The 20,547-nt window shown below is 44.8% G+C and overlaps 3 protein-coding genes and 2 non-coding genes across 5 annotated transcripts in view; 3 read left to right on the top strand and 2 right to left on the bottom strand.

Moving 5' to 3' along the window:
* The first annotated feature begins 276 nt into the window (after window positions 1-276).
* lpar6a (lysophosphatidic acid receptor 6a) lies at window positions 277-2,695 on the top strand. The gene has a single exon (XM_057050199.1). It carries the CDS (start codon window positions 1,029-1,031, stop codon window positions 2,118-2,120), a length of 1,092 nt encoding a protein of 363 aa, XP_056906179.1. The 5' UTR covers window positions 277-1,028; the 3' UTR covers window positions 2,121-2,695.
* Window positions 2,696-10,271: 7,576 nt separating this feature from the next.
* Window positions 10,272-13,392, bottom strand: nek3 (NIMA related kinase 3). Its single transcript, XM_057049326.1, has 13 exons — window positions 13,116-13,392; window positions 12,874-12,967; window positions 12,673-12,770; window positions 12,505-12,588; window positions 12,271-12,338; window positions 12,100-12,186; window positions 11,967-12,021; window positions 11,673-11,873; window positions 11,385-11,496; window positions 11,115-11,264; window positions 10,896-11,027; window positions 10,685-10,802; window positions 10,272-10,613 (listed from the first exon to the last, which is right to left on the bottom strand). The coding sequence occupies exons 1-13, from the start codon at window positions 13,230-13,232 to the stop codon at window positions 10,538-10,540; spliced, it is 1,392 nt and encodes a 463-aa protein (XP_056905306.1). The 5' UTR covers window positions 13,233-13,392; the 3' UTR covers window positions 10,272-10,537.
* An 80-nt stretch (window positions 13,393-13,472) lies between these two features.
* trnak-uuu (transfer RNA lysine (anticodon UUU)) lies at window positions 13,473-13,545 on the top strand. The gene has a single exon. It is a non-coding gene; the product is annotated as a tRNA-Lys (tRNA).
* Window positions 13,546-13,992: 447 nt separating this feature from the next.
* Window positions 13,993-14,065, top strand: trnak-uuu (transfer RNA lysine (anticodon UUU)). The gene has a single exon. It is a non-coding gene; the product is annotated as a tRNA-Lys (tRNA).
* Window positions 14,066-18,130: 4,065 nt separating this feature from the next.
* LOC130535068 (LHFPL tetraspan subfamily member 6 protein) overlaps window positions 18,131-20,547 on the bottom strand; it is a 31,987-nt gene continuing 29,570 nt past the window's right edge. The window contains exon 4 of the mRNA XM_057049891.1: window positions 18,131-18,881. Coding sequence (XP_056905871.1) covers window positions 18,763-18,881 — 119 coding nt within the window. The 3' untranslated portion in view covers window positions 18,131-18,762. The remainder of the gene's footprint in view (window positions 18,882-20,547) is intronic.

Below are 20,547 nucleotides of genomic sequence, written 5' to 3'. Positions count from 1 at the left end.
ATGCATTATTGTAAAATGTTAATTATGTGGTTCATGCCTTCAAGGTACATTTGCACACTGTAGTTTACAATAGTAAGAATAGCTACAATTAAGCTTGCAAATGTACACAAGACCCATCCCACAACAGTATTCAAATTTATGCGAGCACTTTAGTGTTTTGATGAGCCCCCTCAGGAGGAGATGTTTGGGTTAATGCCTCCTGTTGTTCACGGTGCACAAAGGAGTGGGAGGGGTTACATGAGGGGGAGGGGCCAGCCCAGCTGCTCCGCCACTCAAAGTACAAAAAGTGTCTGTGATACCGGCACAAAGAAGTGGAACTGTCTGAGCGTGCTGCGAGCCGAGTCCAAGCCTGAGGAAACGACCAAGTGAAGACGGAGCGACACACTCTTAGGTGAAGAGAGAAAGAGAAGTTTGGGAAAGAGGAAACAGCCTGAGACACACACTGAAACACACACATTGTGACACACGGACTCAAAGGTAGGCTCCTACACACGCTTCATCTGGTGAGAAGCAGAGAAGACATGACATGCTGCTTGTTCCAGGACTAAAACAGCTTTGGCAAAGGAACTGGATCTTTATCTTCTTCCATCATGAGGGAATTTAATGGACCTGTTTCTGGATTTGCCATCATTCCTTTTGTGGACTCAGCAGGTCGACAGCTTCTTTGAAAAAGGAGACACGTTTATTTGATTCTTGTTGTTTTAAAGAAAACATTCAGTCTGCAAATTGTGGGCTGCTTTGGGCTCAGGACAGGGGGAGGGGACGACACTCTGCCCTGGATCTCTGTCTCAAGGGACGGTTCTTTCACCATGAGGTAACCCCCCCCATAAACAACATAACAAAACAGGAACTTTGCCAACCACGTGCAGTAGTCATCGCTAACATGGCCGGTTGGCAGGAACAAGGTGACCGCGTTTTTCCGTGGACCCGGGTTTGAGATTGTTCTCCATTCATCTCAGGTGGTTGCGTCAGAGCTTTCTCTGTAAAACCATAAAGACGTTCTCCTCCGACGACACTCCAATCTCAGAATGTACAACTACAGTCTCGCCACTGACAATTTCACCCTGGCATCGACAGAAAACAACACCCCCTGCACCAAGAACGATGGCTTCAAATACCCACTGTACAGCACGGTCTTCAGCATCGTGTTTATGGTGGGACTGGTCACCAACGTCGTGGCCATTTACATCTTCACCTGCTCTCTGAAGCTGAGGAACGAGACCACAACCTACATGATGAACTTGGTGGTGTCCGACCTGCTCTTCGTCTTCACTCTGCCTCTGAGGGTCTTCTACTTCATCAACCAGAACTGGCCTTTTGGAAGCATACTCTGCAAGTTCTCAGTCTCATTGTTCTACACCAACATGTACGGCAGCATGCTCTTCCTCACCTGCATTAGTGTGGACCGCTTTTTGGCCATCGTGCACCCTTTCCGCTCTAGGGCGCTGAGGACCAAGCGCAACGCCAGGATAGTGTGCGTTGCTGTGTGGATGTTGGTGCTGTCAGGAAGTCTACCCACTGGCTTTCTGCTGGAGACCACATCTCGTGACAACAATAAAACCAACGCCACTTTCTGTTTTGAGAACTTCTCCTCGAAACAGTGGAAAGCTCATCTGTCCAAGGTGGTGATCTTCATAGAGACCGTGGGTTTTATCATCCCTCTTCTGCTCAACGTCTGCTGCTCCATCATGGTGTTGCAGACGCTGCGTCGTCCCCAAACCATCAGCCGCGGGGGGAAGCTGAACAAGACAAAGATCCTACGCATGATCATCGTACACCTTTCCATTTTCTGTTTCTGCTTCATTCCCTACAACGTCAACTTGGTTTTTTACGCTCTGGTCCGCACCAAAACGTTAAAGGGCTGCTTTGTGGAGTCAGTGGTTCGGACGATCTACCCGATTGCCCTCTGCATCGCCGTGTCCAACTGTTGCTTCGATCCCATTGTTTACTATTTTACCTCAGAGACCATTCAGAACTCGATGAAGAAGAAGAAGTCCCAGATCAACCGGTCGTATGACGTGAAGTTCTCCGAGGCCCTGCAGTCAGAAACCAGCTCCAACCTGCAGTGCAGTCTGAGGACTCTGAAAGCAAAGGTCTTTCACAGCGAGTCGTCTGTTTGATGGGGTTTTTTTTTTGGTTTGTTTTATTTTTTCATACCTCTGTCACACAATGGGAACAAAGTGGTTGGTTGGTGCTGCGATACAACATAAGAGACTATGGAAGTGTTCATCTCAGGGCAACTGTCTGGATCAGTCGCTGACAGCAGCTGCTCTGCAGTGGAGCTGACCTTTCACTCACATCCGCAGATTGGTTATTACTAGCCGCTATTTTCCTTTCCTGTGGAATATTCTAATTGTGTTAAGCAGAATTAGACTTTCAGCGACCCTGAAAGGAAATGTAATCATTGAACGGCAGGACACTTATAATATCCAACACTATGTGTATCTGTGTGTCTGTAAATATCTGCAGTAAGTCGTGGTGCTAATTCTAGAAAAGTATCTATTAAATTAACATAAAGTTCTATTTGTTTTTGGTTTCTCTTGTGAGTAACCAATGACAGAGTTGCCTTTTCCTCTTTCAGCAGCATTTCATTGATCCATTGTTTGTCTTTTAAGGCTGTCAAATGCACTCACCCCAACTCCACATTCTGCATTCCTGCCACAGTATTGAATAAAAGTTACATATGTCTTCAAAATTGTACTTTTTAAAAAAAAAATATTGGAAGTAATTCAATGTTATACCTCTGCTGTTTCTCTTGAAAATGAAATGAAACTGAGCAGCTGTAGAAATCAGTTGGATGAGCTTCCTGTGTCACAACCAGTGCCCGAGGGAAGGAAGGCACATTTCTTTAAACCAGATGAAACAGGTTATTCATAGTCTTGCTTAAAGAGCAAAATGGTGACAGGATTTTATTCCAAATCAAAACAAATAAACCAAAAAAAAATCAGCTGTGGATGAAAACAAATGTCTTTTATACTAACTCAGATAGAATCTTGCTTTTATCATCCAGAACAGCTTGTTTTCATCCTCCATGTTTGCAATCTCATGACTGACAAAAGTGCACCCTCCGCGCCAGATACACGCAGCTCTGTTACACAACAAATCAGCAGGAAGTAGCTAAAACCTTTGAGAAAAAAAAATATACATATATGTTATCTCGTGTGGTGGAGAGGGAGCAGATGTTGTGAGACATGCATCCGCTTCTGGACAAATTTTATGGGGGAAATATTCCATCGTTGGGAACGCAACCCAGCTTGAGTGTGCATAACAGAAAGCACATGGAGCTCCCACTTTATTGACATAGCCTGAAGGTCAGTGTGTGGTGTGTTTTACGTACCACACCTTTAACTGTGGGGTTGTGAGTCAGCCAAGGACGAGTTTAAAGACCTTTATTGTTATGAAACCTGTACAAAACAACAATGGAGCAATTCACCTCAGAGAGCGTCTACAGAATGAGCTATTGTAGAATATGTTCTAAAGAAGATACCATAGATTAATCGCTGTGTCAAAGAGCGTCGGTGAGTCGTGTTATTTGGCGCGTGCAAACACGATCAACTGTCCGTGGCCGTTGTTGCCTTTGATAAGTCAGAGCGGGGCCAGACAGTTAAGGCAGTTAAGAAATCAATATGACTCAGGGTCAGACGTGTACAGTGCGCTCCTTCTATCAGGTCCGAGTGCAGAGCCCCGCAGGCCCCGCATCACGCAGCTATCTAATCAGAGTGACCCGTCTTTCCCAGCAGCAGGATGAGAAAACACAGATACCATGCTGCCTGCCATCACGTACATGGAGTTATGCATTCTTAATTTTAAGTATGGAATGTGTAAGGAGTTCTGATGAGATGAGCAGTGACTTTAAAGTGACTGCCGTGGTATCCTCCAGAGCCAAGGTTCTGTTTAATGGCCATTTAATGGCTGTTTTGAGATTCTCTGGCGTGTTGAGAGCTCTTGAGAGAAATGCCTATTGCTTGAGATTACTGCTGGCTCCCGTACGCATGGAGAGGATGGAGCTGTCCTGGGCGTGTGACGTTACGGTGACCCTGGGCAGAATTTCTCTCACCACAGTTCTGGATCACAACGGAAGGACCCATCCCACTAAATTGGCTGTGGGAGTGGAAGAACGTGCAAAAGATAATAAGCCTTTAAATCGTTTTGGAGGAAATGAAAGTTATCGTTCTTCACCAATTTTCCCAGAGTTTTGTTCACATTCAACGTATATGGTATTTATTGCCCCACCCTGGTTTTGTAAAGACTATTATTTTTATCACTCAATAAAAAGTTCTTCACCTTCTTGGGGCAGAATAGTTGTTGGCGAGACAACTTCCCTGAATGGGAAGGAGACGGTAGTAAAATAAAGAACATTATGTTGAGTAATCATTCAACAGGATGTTGTTTGACAAAAAGACAGGATTTTGCTTGTGCCAGCACAACAGTCGCACTCAATTTAAAATCAGAGGCAGCACTGAACCAATAAGCAGTGGTGGAAGAGGCTCAGTGTCTGCAGGCGAGGAGGCTGGTAAAACAGCTGAGCCAAACGGTCCCACATAATCCTCCTTAACTCAGTCGCCTCAGACCATAAACAACCGTATCAGTCGCCAAGGAGGTATTGGACAACATCGGCTTCAGGTTGCATAACTTCTCAGGAATGAGGCAGAAACCATAAGCAGAATGTTGATAAAACACTCCCTTCATCAGTCTGTCATGACGTTCATGCACCACGGACGTGTTCAGGTGGAAACTAAAAGTTAAGGTGCTCGTTATCCTTAAACTCATCAAACCCATACCAGCAAAGCAGCCAGATGTTTAGTCAGATGCAGTCAGGTGTCGCACTTTGGGCATCTATTAAACAGAATTTCATGGTTTCCCTTATCCTCAGATTTTTTTCTTCTCTTCCTAAAGGCCTGTCTGAACCTGAAAGCAGTCAAGATGTGTCTGATGTGAGCGGGGTTTTTCCTGTAAGTTACTTCATCCTGATGCAGGTGATTCATTCATAGATTAGAGGCTGCCACATTCGTGTGTCGAAATACACCAAACATGTGACATGTGAATATATTGGTACACATACACCTGGTCACGCAGCCCTCTATGTAAATGTGGAAAACCGAAAGAGGCACAAGTCGCAACATGAACTGGGATTTCCTGGAAGAGACAAGAGGCAGAAATTACAATAACCTGTAACTGAAAACTATACCTGCAATGCAAGAGAAAAGAGCAGATCTTCAAGTGAAAGTAAATGAAAACATTAATGTGCAGATCCCCACAGGTTAGTAACATCTTTTTCTTAAACAAAGGCCCCGTTTGTAACATACTAACTAAAACAGCTCTGTTTTCTTCACCGCTCAGACACAATGGCGCCCACATTAGCACTCATGTTTATGGATAAGCATATTTTTCTGCTCTACTTACTGTGCATAAATCTACACGTACATACATGTGAGAAATAGGCCTTCGCCCCTGTGTGAACACTTGAGCCTGGTTTAATAAGCAGTTACAATTATTATTTTTTTATATGTAGGAAAAAAGTCAGCTTTTGATGAGGCATGTTCTGCCTGATGGGAGGGGGGGTTCTTGCGTTTGCTAAACGTCCTTCCTCTGGAGACTCCTGGGGCTTCAAACAATGTCCGTCCAGCCAGTGGGAACACATTAATCCTCTCATGTAGCCGCAGCTTGTAAACGATGAGGACAGCCCACTGGTGCGACTGACAGTCTCATGACAAAACGAAAGGTCAAACTTCACCCACGACGGAAGGTGCTGCAACTGCACGCTTATCCAGTGGAGGTATGAAACCACAACAGGGGTAACGCGCCGCTTCTAGGCAGGAAGCAAGTATTTTCAGTTCATAATAACTAAAAGAGGAGCGCTGCATCGTGATTGACTGCTGCCTGAGCCCACTCGGCTCCTTATCTGCATGTTGTACATGCTTTTGTGTTGAAGTGTTAGATTCCAGTGTGTATTTAGTTTATAAAATCTGATCAGCAAAGCTTTAGTCCTATCGAGTTTTACACAATGACTCTACTCATTCTGACGGCAGGATTAGTGATACCACTCCGGCCCCTCTTATACTACAGCACACATAAACAAATGCCTATAGCCCTAGCGTAGATGAAAGTGGCTGCTCTCGGGTCAGCCTTCAGGTCACTGTGTTCCCCATGAGGAATTTCCACAGAGCCTCTCAGACCACACATTGGCCTCACCTCCTCCTCTGTCTGCGTAGGGAGGACAAATCACGGGTAAATTATCAAATGAGGAGGTCTTCTTATCTCATCAATCCGCAATTTTTCTCTCTTACTCAGCAAACATGACACTGTATCACTTTTAATGTTTACTTTATTCATTTGGGGATTCTATTTCTTCCAGAAAAGTGCTGTCAGCTCACAATCAAACTTTTGAAGTGCTTTAAAATATGATCTCACCGTCCAAGAAGCCTCCTGCGGACCAACCTGATTTATTGACAGTGTGGCTTTGGGGTGGGCAGGACACAGCACAGAGATACCCCGAGGTTATCTGCCCCCAAAAAGACAGCATGCAATTAGCCTCAGGTAACAGAGAGATGACTCCTATGGGTGCAGTAGGACTATCTGAAGTTTGGAAAAAAAATAAAGGGAAACCACAGACAATAATGTCATGATTAAGTGATAAATCCTTTGATTTTTCATTTTTTAAACGTTTTTTTCTCTGTTCTGGTTATAAATGGAAACCTTGAATAAATCTCTCTTACACAAGGACTTGGAAAGTCCAAGTTGGACTGATAAAAACTTTAGCCATTAGTTAATTATTGATTTTGTGTAAACATGATCGATGTGAAAGCTGAAGAGTATGTGTGAATGATCTGAACCAGGCTGATCCAGAGGCCCACTCTGGTTTAGGATTAACCCTAACCCTAACCCTAACCCTAACCCTAACCCTAACCCTAACCCTAACCCTAACCCTTTTTTTTCATTTCTTGGTTTAAACTTGAATGAAATCTCGAAAGGCTTTGGTTCCTTAAAAAGGTCAGCGACGCATCTGATGTTGGAGTAGGATCCAGCTTAAGACAGCGTACAAGTGCTACTTAAAATAACAACCGTATTCAACAAGGTAAAAGCTCAGCAGAGGCTATGATGGTTTTCTCTCATTACCCTGTATCCAATTTTAACCAATCCTGACCTTTTACTTTGAGCAGCACGGCTGGATCTTGGAGCTCCACGGCCGCCACCTCAGCCTCCATTGTCTGATACTGGAGAGCAAAACAAAGCCTGGAGACAATGGAAGGTCACCACAGAAGGCTCCAAATAATCATAACAATGACAGCTTCCATATTTATCGCTGCAGAGAGACCCCCTAACCACAGCGCCAACGGACAGGAAGAGCTGCTCCCTGTGAAGAACAAATAGCTCTTCAATTTATTGAGGCAGGAGACATTCTTTCTCCTCTTTGCTCGATACAATTGCAGCTAAAAATGACCATTCATGTGTCAGATGCTAACATCGCTGCATTGGATCTAAAAAAAAACACCCTAAAAACTGAAAAAATACCAGATCAAAAAAATGCTTTTCTAAGCATCAGTAGCAGACAGAGGTCACTGGGTCATCGTGCATCTGCCCAACACTTCCTGAGTCACGCTGGAGGCATTAAGGTTGGTGACACCACGAAGGTACAGAGACAGGACGGGCTGTTGGAGATTACAACTGTCAATATAGAGTGATAATGGGAAATGACTTGCTTGTTTGCCATCAGGTCAGCAGGAAGAGCAGGAGGCGAATCAAAAAGGCACGTGAGACAGGCAGTCGCGGCAGATTCAGCCGCACTGATATGAGCAGATGCTGATTCCAGGAATTATTATCTGATGTGCAACAATCAGAGAAAGAGGAAATGCTGCACTACGTGTGCCACAGCAGCACTGTGGTTGAACGCTTACCCGGTTATTGACTCTTCAGTCTGTCCTTGCTTCAGAGTTCAGTGCCTTCCTCAGCCGGGCCTCATCCAGCCCAGTTTAAGTAAATGCTGCCAGTCAGAACAGCAGCTCCTCCAGAGGACAATTTCCATTTTCTTTGACCCATTTATAGGCTAATGAGATATAACAGCACAACTTCACATCCTTCCTGCAGGAGGAAGTCCCACTTTAATGGTCTGGCTCTATATTTTCTGCAAAGCCACTTCATAAAATTCTTCAGTATGTTTTTCCAGGTCAGGTCCTCCAGCTGCTAGAACAAGGAAGGGCAACATCCTGCCATCCGTGCAATTTCATTTAATCCAATAGACTATTTTATCGACGTCACCCAAGCAGAATGCAAATAGCCAGAGCGGCAGCAGCTTTTTTGAATCATTTTATCAGCAGCAGTTAGTGGTCTTCTTTTGGAAGCAACAACACTTTCATGAAACACTGCATTCCAGCAGCGCAGACCCCCCCAGAGAGGTTGTCAAGTTTCTGTCCTATCTACAGGACACACAGAACTGTGGTGTTAGATCAGCAATGTTTTGCCGCCGTCTTATATCACTGATGAACATGGAGACATGAGGGGAAACAGAGAACTAAAAAAGAAAAAAATCAAACTAAATAGGGCTGGTTTGCAATGCGTGGACTGTTATATAACACACTGGGAAGATAAGACTCAAGCTGCAGCCCCTGGTCTTCCTCAATAAAAGATGTTGTGAGCAGATACTATCTGTGGCAGAAGGCCCATGGAGGAGACCCACTCTCAACCAATGGGAGGTTCCAGGCATCGGAGAGCCGTTGGCAGCCGGATAAGTCATCCCTGACTGCTGCTGAATCACCACCACTGTGGTTTTGTTGACTCAAGGAGCCGAACATGTCAATATCCTGTCCAGCCAAAACGGTGACGGGCGGAGCTGCTGTTCTTTATATATATCAAACACACGATCAGGCTGGTGAGATCTTTCATTCTGTGGTTTGAAGCTTCTAGCAAAACAAAAAAAGTGCAGACTATTTGTTACGCAATATCAAATATTTTGCTCGTGTTTGTCTTCTTGAATGCTTTATCCCTTTCGGGGTCACAGGGAGGGTGTACAAGGCAGAGTTCACCTCTGGATAGATTGCCAGATCATCCCAAAGTCCTATGTGAACATTTGTGGGTTCGGTACCTCGGCAGTGTTCTGAAGGTGTTCTGGTAGCATGGGGTGGTGCCTTCCATGTTTTGTCCACCTTGGGACTTGAACCGAGAACCCTCCGCTTCTCAGCCCAGTCCCCAAAAGACATTTAAAATCAAAAAGGATTTCAACACGTATTTCAATTCTGAAGTAGTCCTCTTTATTCCACCTAACTCCTCTGCAAGACAGAAAAGTCCACATCAGTTATTCCATCTCCCTCTAGTGGTGGAAGCACGTCACTTACAGCAGGAAACGGGTCCTCGCCCTGTCTCTGCTGCAGCCGCCGCAAATTTAAAATAACACTGCATGTGGTTGAGTAGCATCTCGCCAACAAAACTGAAAGAGACCCAATGACTCAATGTGTTTAGACTACAGTTGATACTGTGGAGGAAACAGACAGCAAATGTTGTGCACAGGCTATAAAACCACACATGGGGAAACACAAGCTCCAGACTATTAATATTTCCTGTCACCCACACCCTCCCATTTACTGCACACGTCACATGGGAAACAGACGTTGATCATGACTTCGATGTCTAGGAGTTTCCACGCTTTAAAGGTTGGTCTAAATAAAGAGTTGGGCAAGTTCAGAAGAGAAGATGCAGACGAGACGATCATCATCTTCTTCCCTGTGACTGCTCAGATTTCTCTCAAATGTTGAGTTGATCATCTCCTTATTCCCTAAAACAAAGCCATTTCTCTGCTATCACATTAAAGAAAAACCCGAACCAGCTCGTTAAAGGTCAGAAGGTCATTGCACCTCACCTGTGAAAGTTGTGCAAGAATTGAAAACATACTGGTAGCAAGAGCCTCTGTTCATGACTGGTGAGCAGCCATTAGTGCAGCAGGTTTTAGTACAGGAGCGACCATGGAACTGTGGGTCTAGCAGCCCTGAGAAAGGGTTATTTATATTTGCTTCCACTCCTCCTTTGTCTCTCATCCATCCATCAGCTCTGAGGTAATTGTTCAAAACGGCCGCTTGCTTTTGGATATTTTCAGATGGAACAAAAACACCCAGTGACTCACCATGTTTAGACTACCGTTACTGTAAAGGAAATTGGTATCAAAATCCGGGGCCGGACTCTGTGGGACCTCCACTGGCACTGGGAGGTGTGTGTGTGTGTGTGTGTGTGTGTTCCAGGCTGATAACATTCCCTATTTTCCCCCTGAAAATCACACCGACCGATTTAGTAATTGTCTTTTATTAAAAGTAAACATTAAACGGCACATATACCATAAATGAGAGTAACTCCAGGACTTTTAAAACGCCACATTACTGTGTTCCTGCCGTGCCGGGTCACTCATGTTCAATCCTTTGTAGCCAAACTCTTCTGATCTGATCAACTCCTCGACACATCTCTCCAAATTTGAACTGAACTCTTGTAGGCAAACGTGCAGAACGTAGGTGGCGCCGCTGCTTCCAACACTGCAGCGTGCCCTCGGTAATCACTGTCAGAGACGTCGGCGCTCCATAAAGATTTCCTCAGCTTCGTCCATCCACTTGCACAGAGATTCTTCCTCAAAGTCTCTGTAAATACAGTGTGTTTATATCTTTGGATCTGGGTCGATGTCATGACAGCCAAACTGGGAGCTACTAACGTGTCTTCATCGTCCGAGCGAGGCTGAAGCCGCTGCTCATCTACGCCAAGGTCAATCTCAGGACTGTCGACGGCGTCACCCTTCAGCTGGGAGAGTGGTCCCAGCAGGGGGTCCTCGCCTAACAAAGAAAACATTCATTCATTCAGAGGGAAAATGGCTCTGAGGCAAATGCAGGCACGTCAGTTGAGCTGCCTTTCAGTTATGAACAAACCTCCTCTCTTTATTAAAAAGGTGCTGGAGGCTCTGTTCACCTCAGCTGTCTCCAACAGTCTCAGCAGCTCCTCCGGAGGATCCTTAACCCACCTCCTTCTCTGACGGCTCTCCACGGGCTCCTCTTGCACACCTAAAAAAAAAAAAACCCAGAATGATTTTTGAGCCACTCTAGATTTGGATTGTTCTTGATAAAAGGAGAAGTTGATGTCGGTCATACTTCCGTGAGACCCGAGGCTGTCAGACGAGGCGATGCTAGCATTTGCCAGCTTCTGCAGCAGGCTGTGCGACGGCTCAGACCACTGCTTCCGTCTCTGCTCTTTGCTTTCACAGCGGGCTTCAGATAACTCCATAGCAGTGGCGCCCTGGCCTTGATTGGTCAATATTCAATTAGTAACAACAACAACAGCCAGTTCCTAATGCCTAAATAACAGAGAGACACAGCAATGTCTTCTCATTAAGCCACTAACAAGTCTGAGAGCAGCTCTACCTTCAAATGAATCTTTCATCAAACTTTTCTCTCCCAGAAATTTCGCCACCTTTGTTGCTTCATCCGGGTTCCATCGACCTGCACGTCTCTCTCGCTCCTCAGGCTCTGTAGGCTGCCGAGGATTGAAAGCAGAATATAGTTCATTTAATGAAAAAAGCAATTTGTTTTGATTAGCAGCAACGGCGGCGCTCCTGGTTTCCGTTCGTGACTGACCACCAACACACGATAGCAGACGGCGGAAGTGCGACAGATATGTTACGTGTCCTGAAGATGACTGCACGGCTTTACCTGCGGAGGCAGATGTGCACGCAAGACCCTGGAAACCCGGTGAGAGGTCAGGATGGTACGCACGGAAGGTCTGTCTTTTGGGTTTATCTTGAACATCTGTTTGAGCAAAAACTGAAGCTCGTACGGCAGATGCCCAGGGAGGGGAGGGTATGCACCCCGGCATATCTTTAAAATCAGGCTCTTCCAGCTCGGTGCCTGAAACTGGACACATCATTAACAAACAAAAAACCCCATGTGATTCTCTGAGAGTGCGACACTGTCTACAGTCAGTGAGAGGGTGGAGAGAAAACACACCGGGTGACGCAGGGTGCAGAGCTCGTACAGGACACAGCCAAGGGACCACACATCACTGCAGGACACACAGAAGCTGGTTCAATGGATGAGGAGCAACGTTAGAGCAGCTTCCGCCTGAACGGTGGTCACACACCTTTTATTGTTGTATGGCTTATTTTCCCAGATTTCTGGAGCCACGTAATAAGGAGTCCCCACATATGTGTGAGCGTAGGCCCTCGGGCTGCGGAACATTTGCAACAGTCACTCAGGCACCGACAATCCATTTAAAAAGAAACACAGAATCGGGACTTTTCTGTTCCCACACCTGCTCAGAATACAAGCTGAGCCAAAGTCCCCGAGCTTGATCGTCCCATTAACTGTCAGAAAAATATTCTGTGTAAAGAAATAGAAGCAAAGACATGCAGGAGAATTAGATTAAAAATGTATGTATCTCTACTAATCCTCAAAAGCACTCAAATAATTCACTCAAAACATTGAACACAATGTAATTTTGGTCCGTCTCATTTCTTCTTCGTGCCATGTCTGCATAAAACTGTACCTTAGACTTTAAATCTCTGTGCAGAACTCTTTTTTCGTGGATGTGCTGGGTGGCAGCACACATCTGCGCAAACCACTGCAAGATCTGTAGAGAAAAACATGTCAATGAACCTGAACTAATTGAAAGAAGACTTAAACCAGAGACATAATAATGCAGGAGGGAGCCTACATCACCAGTGCAGAACTGTGTGGTTTTCTGTTGCAGGATCCTCTGGAGCAAGTCTCCTCCACTGCAGTACTCCATAACAATACACAGGAGGCCATCAGCTGAATAAACATGGTTCCATTTGCATTTGTAGGACCCACACGACTGTCACAACAGTGCAAGATAACATGTGAATAAGTGGCGGGTTGTTACGTATGCCATTACCTTCGAATGCCTCCCTGAATGCAACAATATTAGGATGTTTCATTCCGGACAACAGGACTGCTTCCCTCCTCGATCCCTCCAGTTTAGACGGATTCTATAAAAATGCAAATGCAGGCATGAATACCAACGATGCAAAACTATCAGCTTCTGGGTCTGTGCGCGTTATCAGCAGATTGCAAATAACACCATTGTCCGCGACCAACTGAGCATGCAGGGTGGATGTGTTTAGTTCACGTGTATACCTTTGGCAGCTGAATTTCCTTGACCACATACTTGTCCCGTGTGCTCTTACACCGCACTAACAACGCACGACCGAAAGATCCTTCACCGATGACTTTATCAAGCGAGTATTTCTCCATCGATCAGCCACAGCAAGACAAAATCACTAAACCTGTGAAAGTGGGGCTTCGCTGTGCATTTCTTTATAATTAAAACCTACTTAGAGAGAATGGGTGATAAATTCAGCAAAGCAAACGTGCTCTGATTTACGCTTACTTCCTTATTATTGTATGACGTAATGAGACGCAGATGTAATCTATAGACCGCCCACTAGGCGCCAGTATAACGCAGCAAATCGTTGAATTTCTGCCAACTTCCGAGCCCGGATAGCTCAGTCGGTAGAGCATCAGACTTTTAATCTGAGGGTCCAGGGTTCAAGTCCCTGTTCGGGCGCACTGCCTTTTAAAGTTCGGATGGGTTAAAGGCGTCAAAAAACTAACGTCGGCTCTTCACGCCAGAATTGTGCCACTTAAGTACTTTAATACATCGTCTTTTATGTAGCTTATCAATGTCAGAGGCACCAAATGGTCAATGAAGTCTTAATTTTTATAAAGATGAGTAAAAAAAATAACTAATGGAAATAAGGTAAATGTTACATGCCATCTGGCGCCACTAGATGGCACCCAAAGACAATATCTGAATATTGGAAGATATTCCAGCCGCGTGTCAACGTGCACAACTAGTTGTCGTTATTTTCACCTCATCTCAAAATACATCTCTGGCATTTGTTTTCACCTGTAAACACAAGCATGTTGTGAATATTTACAATGCAATTACAATTAGTCGAGCTATGTCACTTTATGTTGAGTAGTTGAGTCCCCTTTGAACGGCGCCAACAGAGCCCGGATAGCTCAGTCGGTAGAGCATCAGACTTTTAATCTGAGGGTCCAGGGTTCAAGTCCCTGTTCGGGCGCTACTTTTTACCTATAAATGTTTTCTGTCTATTATTTTTTATTAGAAAATCAACACATTATCTTGACTACTACTATTTTTTGACACAAATGTGAACTTAATGTGATTGGAAATTATTTAGTATGGTCATGCAATGTTAACCTTTACAGCGTAAAACAGTGAGTACGTGGGTACACATAGCAGAGAGGGACGATGTTTCTTCAAGATGTCACTTGCTGTGTGTGTTTGCTGTGCAGAGGGGAAATGTAAATGTCCAATCAAGAGGCACGTTTGATTATGCATGGTCACAGCTAGACTACAGATCACACTTGTGCTGACATAATGCAACTGTGGGACCATAAAATTCGACCCAAATGACCACTGCTGTGGCTTCTATTTGAGGAGAAAAGTCATGAAGTGTATTCTTTTAATGATTTCAGTTCTCTTTTCTGTCATGATGAAGTCAAATAAACAATTTATCCGTTGAAGCGCTCATGACGATTTGTCCTTCGTGGCAACTTCTTAATGACTTTTTACAAGGTCCAAATGTTGGAACCAATATTTATTTCATCTGAAAAATCAATCATTCCATCTCATATTTAAGGATAAAACGCATATAGAACCTGAATGCCTCAATATATTGCCTTGAATCAATCATTCCATCTCATATTTAAGGATAAAACACATATAGAACCTGAATGCCTCAATATATTGCTTTGAAAGAGAAAATAACATTATTACAAATGACATTTACTGGATTAGAGATGAGATTGCGAGAACTGTTCTTTACATAATTGCAGTAATATCACCACATTTTTCACTTTTCTTCCATTCTCTCAACCTTCTGAACTCATGAGTTTTGGGGTCCAATAACGCGTTCTTCTTCTGAAGCCTGATATCAGAATAGGATGACATCATCATCCGGTGTATTAGGAGGTTCGAGCCGATAGCGGAGTTATCAGACCTGCTGAAAATTGGAAAAACAGCATCACAGATTAGTAGTTAATTTTCTAGGAGCTGAAATCTTAATAGCGTGCCGAGGAGCTTGAACATTAGGTGGTCTGGGCTAATCTTGATTATGAGGCGCATCCTCCATACTAAATCCACCATATAGAAGCACGGCAGAGGAAATAAAACGGAACTCAGCCTCTGAAATTCCAATTTAATGTACTTTAACTTCACAGCACTATAAACTGGCCACAGCAAGCGTACACACACCCTCGGTGTCACTTTCTGAAAATGTGACAGGCCTCGTTTCTGAAGAGCGATGGTTGATCCTTCAGATGCCTCTCCAAATTTCCATCCCTGCTGTGTTCTTGTTTTTCTGGGACTGATCCAGGACTCAGGGAAAAGTGCAGCGCTTCATGATTTGTGGCCAAAATAATAAAAAGAAAAACAGTGTCACGCGCAGCACATGTGGTTGTTGTGAAACTGTGGCACGATCCTGTGGCGGCTGTTAAAAATAAAACGCCAGATGTGGATCCCACAGGAAGGGAAACAAACCAAAGGAATTTTAAAGCGTGACTGGGATGTTTGGAAGTTTCTGAAATATTATCCACTATCACTTTTACATCATTGGAATGATTTGCACAGTGCAGTGCATTGTGGGTATCAATGAATATATCTAGAATCTGGTTGGATTCTACTGCATAAAGGAGGGATTAGATTAAGGCAATCTGTTGAAAACATGCTAGCAAAATCCACAAAGAGGCCGCCGTAGACGTGGAATGCAGCGTTCGCAGGCGTTTGATGGAGGATGAAAGCGACCAGCAGGAAGGAAGACGATGGCTGGTGTGATAGTCCGCAGCGGCCCAGCGTTCGGAGTGTCCAGAGGGAAGACTTGTGCACTTGCATGCATATATCGCCCATCAGGGCCAGGGAAGTTGTGCAATCTTTGCACGTTTTCTTATATCTTCATTGAAATTCCTGACCAGAGCGATGGTAATTAATCCGTGCACCATCCCAGCCGTGAGAAGCTCACAGTGATTTTTGTCTGCTCTGAGAATCCGTGTCGGGGAAACTTGCCTCAAAGGCGGTAAAACACGGCCGCCACTGCCTGATTTAGGTTCTGGCTAAAAGGTGAGGCCAGGCTGCGCTCGACAGGTGTTTTTTTTTTTTTAGTTTTATTGATGCTGCACACAGGGAAGAGATCAGTGAGAAGGCAGCAAAGACTTTTTTTTGCTGCTGCATCTTTCCTCCACGTCCCCGAGAGCTGCATCTGTCAGCACATTTGGATTATGCAGAAGAAGTTGTTAAATGTATTTTTTCTCAAGCAATTTGGTGAAAATAGCACATCTAAACTGCCATATTTTCCAGTTTTTACATAGTAAACAACATGGAGGAGGACGGTATCATTATGCCGGTGAATGTGACCTTTCAGGTGATTTATTGAATATTTAATCATTATTGGGATGCACACTTTTGATTTTGCACCCATGTTAAAGACACATGAGACTCATTATGGTCTGATTGATTGGTCTGATTGTGATTATCATCAGGATGTTGTCACCCTTTAAGTAAATGCTGCACAATCAGAACAGCTACTAAACCGACCGTGTTTGACCTTTGAAATATAAACAGTCATGCTCTTTATGCTGAAGACATGGTTGTTTTTTTTATTAAATATATTAAATATATACGCCCTTGCATAGGAAATCTATAACCACCCTCAAGGCTGATTCAGAAGCTCCGGTAACCTCAGACTCTTCCTCAAGAAACCTTGTTAGCTTAGCATCAGCACTGAGCAAAGCCCTGTGACCCTCATGTTTGCTGCAGCTCTGCTGGTGCAACAACGTGCCCTCGCTGTCTGCTTCGCAGCAGACGCTGCTCTTATTATACCGCAGCAATATCAATTATGCAACATCCTCATGATTATTACTGGTATGTACGACAATTCCTTTAGGAAACATCGCTCACAGTAGGAGCATTAATTACCCTGGTTCAGTAATGAGATAGAATGAAATGATATTTGAAATTAAGACTGAACTGTGATTGATCTTTTGCAAAACGTTTCCTGGGTACTTTAATGTTAATTTTAGGAGCGTGGGGGCTTCACTTTATCCTCTTTTGGGATTTTAAATTTTCAAAAAAGGAAGGCACGTGTTGCTAAAGGGTGTCAGATTGTGTTGATTTTGAGCGTGATGGTGTGATGATGAAGCAGCTCACGCTGATCACAAGACCAAAAAAGAAAAGAAAAAAGGTGAATACAAATCAGAGCAAAGTTGTCAGATTCTGTGTGTATTGGAAAACCGCCTTCCGGCTGCTGTGAACAGCAGCAGCCCTCACTTTTACCTCACACACAAGCTTCAGAAGACAAACATGCACCAATCAGTGAGAAAAGTAAGTTTGGGGCTGCTTAACCTCAATGTGTCAACCTGTGCTGATGAGGCATCTGTTGGCGCCGCCTAACAATCACCGGCAATATCAATCAGCTCGGCGGATGAGAGAGCAGCGTGCAGAGGATCGGCGGTAACTTATTAAACTGAGCAGCGGAGAAAGATTTCTCAAGAGGGGGCAGGAGGGGGGAGGCGGTGGTTGCTATCATCGGGGGGGATGCTGAGCATTGTGTGAAAATGGGCATGCTAATGAGGGGCCAAACGCAGGGAGCAGCGCCGCATTGTAAATGAGCTGACTTTGTATACTTGGGCTGGGATGAATCTCCAAAGTGTTGTTTGTTAATCAAGGGGGAGAAAACGGAGAGGAACCAATAAGGGAAAACAGTGTTGGCGCCGCTAACACAAACAGCAGTGGTAATTGCTACGAAAAGGTGCGCGCGATTGTTATTCACACCGTGAAGGCAGGCGGAGCAGCAGCCAGATAAGTCCTGGCGTTAAGCCGACAGATGCACAGCTGTTCCCGGTCCCGGGGAGCGGCTGCGTCTCCGGCTTCACGTGGAGGAAAGTTGAGAAAACCTGATCAAAAGACCGATAATCTGACTGGAGGTCAGGTGGTTCTGCTCGTCGATAAGAGGGAGAAGTTAAATTCACATATGTGGAGAACACGCCGGGGTCAAGAGGTCATGGGAACAGCTTATATTGGAATGTGAAGGCCTGGGGGTAATAAGAAGAGATGAAATCGCATGAAAACCCAGAGTTCAATAAACATTTATTTACAAAATGGAAATAATGGCAAATAATGTTGCGTGAATACAAAATATGTGGTAATATGATAAAATACATTAACATATACAATGCATACCATATACATGTGTTAAATAAACCATTTGTTTCTTTGTTTTTAGGGAGTGGAGGAAGCAGGCAGCCAGTGTTGGAGGGCGTTACATTGCAGAGATTATTGCATTTCAGTTTGTCTTCAAGGCCAAAACGTAGACAGCAACACAGAACAATGATGCGATTCCACTTTTTTCCCTCTTCATCACGGAGTGCACCAACACACACACAAAAAAAGAAAAACATCCATAAATGAATAAGCTGGAGTCAAGAGAAGGGAAAAACTCTTTTTGTCATGGGAATTTGCAAAGCAAGATTTTTACACGTAGGATTGGTCCGTACATTTCTCATCCAGGAACAGCTTTTAATAGAAGAGACAGTTTTCAGAGCTGTGCGTGCGTGTGTGTGTGTGTGTGTGTGTGTGTGTGCTGCATGATCAATCAGTCCCTGCAGTTGTCAGATAAGTCACGGCCCACGTCCACGGCGGCGCCTGCTGTCCTGTACCGCTCACTCTCCCTTTTGTGGCCCCCGTGTTTGACCTTCGCTCTCTTCAGTACGGGTAATGTTTCCGCTTCTTCCCGGCGAAACAGGACAACCAGGCACACAGCAGCATGGCGGCCGCCGCCCCGGCCCCTGTGCAGTAATACGCCCAGCCAATCTGACAGGACCCTGCGAAGGTAGAGCAGAGGATATAATGTCCTTTAATCCTGTTTTTTTTAATCTGCTAAACTGTCAGCAGGAATATCTCCAAAGCGCTCCGGATGATATTTGGCAGCGATAAGCCGTTAGACGGGGGACAAACTGGTTTCATTTGAGTCGGAGCGGAACGTCCGCGCGTCAGGCGAGATCGGTGCAGGTTGTGTTTAGGAAAACAGCCTGTAAATCGCACATCACACTGGGAGGAAATTGAGGCCCAAAGGGTTTAAGCATTTAAGGTTCCCTCTGTTGGCGTTTGAGGGATTAAAGACTTCCATTTAACAGGAGTTTGTCCCGATGCTGTGGAGATAATAGAAGTCATCGCTGTTACATTCAAGAGAAATCCCTGTTTGATACACCATCAGACACAAAGCCTCCACTTCACCGACGGCACGGTCAGAGGAGCGCGCTGGAGCTCCTGCGCCGACATGTTAGCGCAGAAAATGCTGCAACTGCCTGACATTTTTGTGAAAGCTGCAACATTTCCCCCGTGCTCGTGAAAAAAAAGCCACTTAGCATCGTCGCGCTGGACATTGTTTGACTCCATTTGCAGTCGTGCATCAGGCGGTCGCACGTGACCGCGGCGCTCTCACAACAGAGAGAACTCTAATGATGAAAAATGGCCAGAAATGAACAGGAAGCCGGACGGGTGCTCTGCGGAGTTACGCCGCGAATTAGCAAAGAAAAGGTGTGACCTTTACTCTCCATGTGCATGTTGTGCTGACTGTCAGGACATTTTATTATAAAGACCTCGCTGGCGGGAGAATCCCGGCTGAGCTTTATCACCTCATTAGCTCACCGTGGGAATAAAGAGCAGTTTTCTAAGATGGCTTCCGCTTGGGATGTATCTCCATTCTCTTCCTGTCCTGCACTAATGCAGCTTATCTGTTTATGTAAATACTGGGAATACTACGCCGGGACGAAGGAGCGATCTGGAATCGTCGATGTCTTCATTTCTCTAATAAATTCACCATCGTTTTCGAATCAAACACGCGCCTAAACACTGTTTCCTGCAGCCAGACTCAACAGTAATGATGAGCTGGTGGCATCCGGCAACGAGTACCCGGTAACGAGTTGAGAGCCCAACGATTGCAGCGCCGTCCTCTTTAACAAGCTCGTTCAAAAACGCCACAAGTGCCGCTCAGCAAACTGCTGCAAAACCCACATTCATCAGCAAGGACCTGATTTTGTTATAAAACCCCCCTTAGTGAATAAAGTTTCCTACAATGGCCCAAATCTCCACTTTCAACGCATTCATTTCGGAATTCTGTGATGTATTTAGAGAGATTTGATACGATTGTTTTCCATATTTAATGCTTGGGTGAATTCCCACCGTTAGGGTCTGGCTGATCCGTGTTCAGCATCCTTAAGGTCGATTCAGGCAGTTCATGTTTATTCTCTCTGTCTTTGCCGTCTCTCCTGATTAGTATCCCTGGCTTATGCCCTCTGATGTTTTTACAGGAATCCTTTCCCTTTATTGAACCAAGAGTCTATATTCATCTTAGCCCTACGATGGGCCTCCACGTGAAGAGGTGGATTATTGACCCGTTGTTTAGAACTGGGGTCCTGATTTGGACCATCCAGCCTTCAGTTGATCACTGGGAGTGGCTTCCCTCTACTAGCACCTGGCCCGTTTGTG

Source organism: Takifugu flavidus, chromosome 12, assembly GCF_003711565.1.
Source record: "Takifugu flavidus isolate HTHZ2018 chromosome 12, ASM371156v2, whole genome shotgun sequence".
NCBI classification, from domain to species: Eukaryota; Metazoa; Chordata; class Actinopteri; order Tetraodontiformes; family Tetraodontidae; genus Takifugu; species Takifugu flavidus.
The sequence above is the reverse complement of the archived record's forward strand: the minus strand, read 5'-3'. Positions and strand labels throughout refer to the sequence as shown.

What these genes read in the sequence shown, in the direction of transcription:
- nek3 (XM_057049326.1), bottom strand. Translation starts at nt 13,232, where the DNA reads ATGGAGAAATACTCGCTTGATAAAGTCATCGGTGAAGGATCTTTCGGT. An exon ending in CACAGTTCTGCACTGGTGAT is followed by an intron (nt 12,589 to 12,672) that starts GTAGGCTCCCTC and finishes TTTTCTCTACAG; the next exon opens with ATCTTGCAGTGGTTTGCGCA. An exon ending in CTTTTTAATAAAGAGAGGAG is followed by an intron (nt 10,803 to 10,895) that starts GTTTGTTCATAA and finishes TTTCTTTGTTAG; the next exon opens with GCGAGGACCCCCTGCTGGGA.
- lpar6a (XM_057050199.1), top strand. Translation starts at nt 1,029, where the DNA reads ATGTACAACTACAGTCTCGCCACTGACAATTTCACCCTGGCATCGACA.